Source organism: Galeopterus variegatus, unplaced genomic scaffold, assembly GCF_000696425.1.
Source record: "Galeopterus variegatus unplaced genomic scaffold, G_variegatus-3.0.2 Scaffold14560, whole genome shotgun sequence".
Lineage (NCBI taxonomy): Eukaryota > Metazoa > Chordata > Mammalia > Dermoptera > Cynocephalidae > Galeopterus > Galeopterus variegatus.
The window spans coordinates 39,449-44,234 of record NW_007740671.1 but is presented as its reverse complement, the minus strand read 5'-3'; the positions used below and the strand labels follow the sequence as shown (position 1 = coordinate 44,234).

Below are 4,786 nucleotides of genomic sequence, written 5' to 3'. Positions count from 1 at the left end.
GACATGTGGATAAGGCTCAAAGGGAGCGGGAGGGAAGCCCACCTTGCCTTCTGCCCGCAGCATACACGGGGTCACCACTTTCTTTATATGTCATGAACCTTTTTTTATGCATACGGCAGGTTGTGCACAATTGGTGAGGCGAGATGTAAGAGGTAAACTGGTGCTAGCTTCACTTTCTTTCTCTTTTCTGTAGGTTTGAAATTTCTAATGAAAGTTTGAGAAAAAATAAATACTTTAAATTAGGCATATTTAGCTAGAAGCTTGCTTTCTCCATAGTTCCCTTAAAAGAAGACTTTGTCATATAGACAGGTGTCTTTCCAACAAAGCCCAAGCATCTGTCTGTATACAATTGTTGATCTAGAATTTTACCTTACATTTAAAAAAAATGCTGATCATAAGCAGACTGTTACATTTTTTATTGTTATGGGATTTGATCTATAAACAACATTTTTTACTTTTTTGGTCTTTTCTATCAAAAGCTGACCTTCCTATGAAACTTGAAAATACTCTACCAAACCGTTTTATAAGACTGACATTGTGGCTATTTGTTGATAGTTAAAATAAAGAACTCGTCATTCTTTCCTGTTTCCTTCCCATCTTCCTTTTTTCCTTTTTTGCCTTACTCTCTTTTCTCTATTCGTGCATTAGGATTTGACTGAACTGGCCAAAAAGCTTCGAGCAGTGGAAGATATGCGGCCACCTCACAAAGTGACAGATTACTCCTCGTCCAGTGAGGAGTCGGGGACCACAGATGAGGAGGACGAAGACGTGGAACAGGGAGGGGCTGGTGAGTCCACCTCTGGACCAGAGGACACCAGAGCACCGTCAGTACTGGGCATATCTTAGAGAGGGTGCATCCCACTGAGCCTTCTTTCCACTGGGAGCCAGACTGTTTTCTCNATCACTTCTTTTGTGAAGTGCCTGTTCCAGTGACTTGCCTCTTTTTCTATTGGGTTATCTCCCTGCTTGATTTATAGGCATTATTTTGTATTCTAGATGTGAATCCTTCGTCAGCTTTTTAAGTGCCACACGTCTCCAGTTTGTGACTGGCCTTTCTCTAGATTCCTGCATTGGGTGATTAATGTAACCCTCTGTGCTTATCTTTCTAATGGGATATAGCAGCTACTCTAGAGGGTTTTGAGAAGGTGGCATAATACATGTAAAAGCATCTTGTAAGCTCTCTTGGTTGTATTGTTGTGCAGGTTTTTGTATTACTTTCTGGATTATCAATCCTATCCATCCACATAAGCGTGAGTTCATTATTCTTTTAAAGCCTTTCCTTCTAGCCTGGGCCAACACCCAGTGATAATTNATGCTGTGTCTACATCACCACCTGTTTTCATGTTAACAGGAGCCGAGGGGCGAGTGCCCGGGAACAGGGAGGCAGGTGTGTGCTGCATGCCCAGAAGGTAACACCAAGTCTTCAACCCCACGTTGCTGCTCCTCTGCATGTCCGCGGCAGCCCTCATGCAAGCACCACGCTAAGTCTCACGGTCTGTGTCTGAGTGGTAGAAGAGCCACAGGGAATCCTTAAACAGCCATGTGAGGGAGGAAGCAGGCCTGGAGGCTGTGGCAGAGTGGCCACAGTGGCCCTGCTGGGAGCGGTCAGCTGTGAGCATCTGCAGTGCTACAGCAGGAGTAGATGGGCAGGCAGGACAAGGCCCATCACAGCCCCGCAGACTCAGAGAGCACAGGTCTCTCTTCTGTGTTCCAAAATGCTAGTTTGCTCACTTGTTGAATAATTAAATGTGTGCCCCCCAGATGTGCTCAGTCTGGATTGCTAAGTTNTAAATGAATATCAGAAACCCCCTGTGTTAGAAAAATTAGTGTTGTAGAGCAGCTACTGTATTTAATTCATATCCTACAAAGTAAAGATAACAACAGTAAAACTCCACAAGAAAAGTTAAGCAGGAAAATCAAATAAACCCTTCCTTCTAATCTGCTCTTTTTGGATTGAGACATTTCAGAGTAAGCAGATTGCTGTGCCTTAAGGAGGCACGCTATAGATTTGGCTTCTCTAGCTAAGAATAGAAGAAGTAAATGACTTGTGAATGTGATGAATTGCTGTCTTTTGGACCATATTTGGATGCAACCTTTGTTTTTGTTCTTCCACCACCTCTCAGGAAAGACAGGCTCTTGGGCTTCATTCCAGATAGAAGGTCATCAAAACGTGCTATATGCCCAGTAGGGTTTGTTTCCTTGGGAAAGAAAGATAGTTTATTTGAACACAAGGCTCTTTTGACAGCGGAATCCTTTTACGCTACGGTGGAGGCGGTATTGTTCAGCACTTAGCAGTTTGTCGCTGTGCAGTGGGAAGACTAGCCAGTGTTGCAGAGGCAGATTTTAAACCCCTCTCTAGGCCTTTGCTTTCCCCCTGAGATGTGTCTAGTTCAAATATGCCCACGGGGTCACCCACTGAAAGATAGATGTTTAGCGTTGGAATGGAACCACCCTGTGAGAAACTGCAGATGGTCATCTAAAGTGTCACAAGGCACAGCTAGAAAGTGGTAATGTTGCTCACAAGGGGAACCTAACCCTGTTGTAATGGTGGGGAGTTGGGGTGGGGGGGCTTCTTTCATGTGCGTGGTTAATATTGGTGGTGTCTCGCTGGGAATGCACTAAGAGTAAATTTTATGTTTTTAATGTGAATTCACAGAAACTTTTGGCCCGTGTCTCCACTCTGTTATAAAAGGTGTGTTCCTGGCTGTTTACCCTTACGGCAACAAAGAACTAAGATTTATATCTGTCTTTCCTGCTCAGGGACTGGCACATCCTCACATTCATCATGTGAGTCACTGGAATATCAAGGGCCAGAATGTACTGCTGACCGAGAATGCAGAGGTGAAACTTGGTATGTGACAGACTTGCAGCATGATCTCATACTTGCCCTGGCACAAGCCGTTGACACTCAATGCACCCATGTTTTCTGTTTCTGCTCCACGCAGGAATGTGGGAAGTGGGCTGATTGTTTAGCCTGGCTCCAACCTCCCTTCTCCTGTGCTTCTGTCTGTTGTTCTGTTCTCTATATAGCCGCCAGACTGATTTTCAAAATCAGACGATATCACTTTCCTGCTTAATGACCCATAGTGGATTTTTATTTTACTTTGGATAAAATCCACAGTTCATACCCTGGCCCATAAAAAGCCACATAGGATCTGGCCCCTGTTAACTTTCCTACCTCATTTTGTGTCCCTCTTCCTTTCTTTGTCTTTTATTTTTTTTAACTTCTTGGAAGTTGCTTCAGGGAGTTTGTATGTATTGTTCCCCATTGGGGAACACTTGGGCTCAGTTTTGAAGTTCCATTTTTTTTCCTCATTTTCAGGGGCTTTCTCTGACCCTCTGATCTGTCTTGGAACCCCTGCTTGTTTCTTACACAGAATTGTTCACAACTTACCATTATATGGTTATTTATTTACTTGTATTTCTGTCTCCTTTAACAGAATATAACTCCTAGGGCCGGCCCGGTGGCGCACTGCTACAGTGCGCCGCTTGGTAGTGCGGTGGCGCTCCCGCCGAGGGTTCAGATCCCACATACAGACCGGTTCCCGCTCAATGGCTGAGCGAGGTGCGGAAGCAACACCGAGGGTTGCGATCCCGTTGCTGGTCCCTTACCGGTACGGGCGCGACACTGAAGGTTGCGATCCGTTGCCGGACACGGAAAAAGACAAAAAGGAAAAAAAAAAGAAAAAGAATATAACTCTTAGAAGTGCACTGACCAGAATTCTTATCCAGCACTTAGTGTAGTCCCTTGAGTTCAGTAGGTGCTCTATAATTCTGCATGGGTAGGTCTTTGCAGCCCACCGTGTCTTCCCAGAGATGATTTTATTTTATTTTATTTTATTTTATTTATTTATTTATTTATATTTTATTTATTTATTTATTTTTTTATTCCTTTTTGTCTTTTTTACTGACTGTTAACGGGATCACAACCCTCGGTGTCCTACCCGTACCGGGGACCGGCAACGGGATCACAACCCTCGGTGTTGCGCCCGCACTGCGCTCAGCCAGTGAGCGGGAACTGGTCTCCACATGGGATCCGAACCCTCGGCGGGAGCGCCGCCGCACTCCCAAGCGGCACACTCTCCAGTGCGCCACCGGGCCGGCCCAACCCGAGATGATTTTATGATGTTTCTTTTGTATTTCCCATTTCCTTTAGCTGAGTTTTGTTCCCATTTCACTTTCATGTAATGATTCTGTCAAAATTTTAAACAGAATTATGGTCAAAGGGGGTCATGAATGTGAAGTACAGTGTATATTGAGAAGTTAAAATAAAAAAACAAAATTTTAAACAGAATTAGTGTTTATTTTTTTTCCACTAAGCCATCACACACAAAATATTTCTTTATACTTGTTCTTAAAAGGACCTGGCCCATCTTTCTTTCAGAAACCTTAGGTACAGTAATTGTACTTTAAACATAAAATCTTCATCATTGCCTTCTTACGTACTGTCTGCACTGATTGGTCTCTTGTGGAGGAATAGTCTTCCCAGTTGGAAACTTCCCTCAAAGCTAAGATAGGAGGAAGCACTGAAGTTGTTCTCATACCTAACGACTCAGTGTGTTCCCTGCACTGACCTCACGGTGCTGGTCCTGTGATAGTCCCTGTCATCACTTAGTGATTGGTTGCTGTTGTCATCCATGTTGCTGGGAAGCTTGCTTAGGTTTTATCTGCCGACTGCATGGCCTGTGCATCTGTGTCTCAAGAGGACCATTCAGTGAGCTCACCGTCAGCAGGTTGTGTCCTGTGCATGTTCTGTGCACAGAAACAGAGTCTGTGACCCCTGTGA

The 4,786-nt window shown here is 44.3% G+C and overlaps 2 protein-coding genes across 2 annotated transcripts in view; both read left to right on the top strand.

The window, feature by feature from the left end:
- The window catches only part of LOC103582003 (mitogen-activated protein kinase kinase kinase kinase 4-like), a 7,451-nt gene extending 6,605 nt beyond the window's left edge, over nt 1-846 (top strand). The window contains exon 3 of the mRNA XM_008563693.1: nt 649-846. Coding sequence (XP_008561915.1) covers nt 649-846 — 198 coding nt within the window. The remainder of the gene's footprint in view (nt 1-648) is intronic.
- A 3,832-nt stretch (nt 847-4,678) lies between these two features.
- Nucleotides 4,679-4,786, top strand: part of LOC103582001 (mitogen-activated protein kinase kinase kinase kinase 4-like) — a gene marked incomplete at its 3' end in the record, with an annotated part of 22,420 nt that continues 22,312 nt past the window's right edge. The window contains exon 1 of the mRNA XM_008563692.1: nt 4,679-4,714. Within this exon, the coding sequence (XP_008561914.1) occupies nt 4,679-4,714 (36 nt within the window). The remainder of the gene's footprint in view (nt 4,715-4,786) is intronic.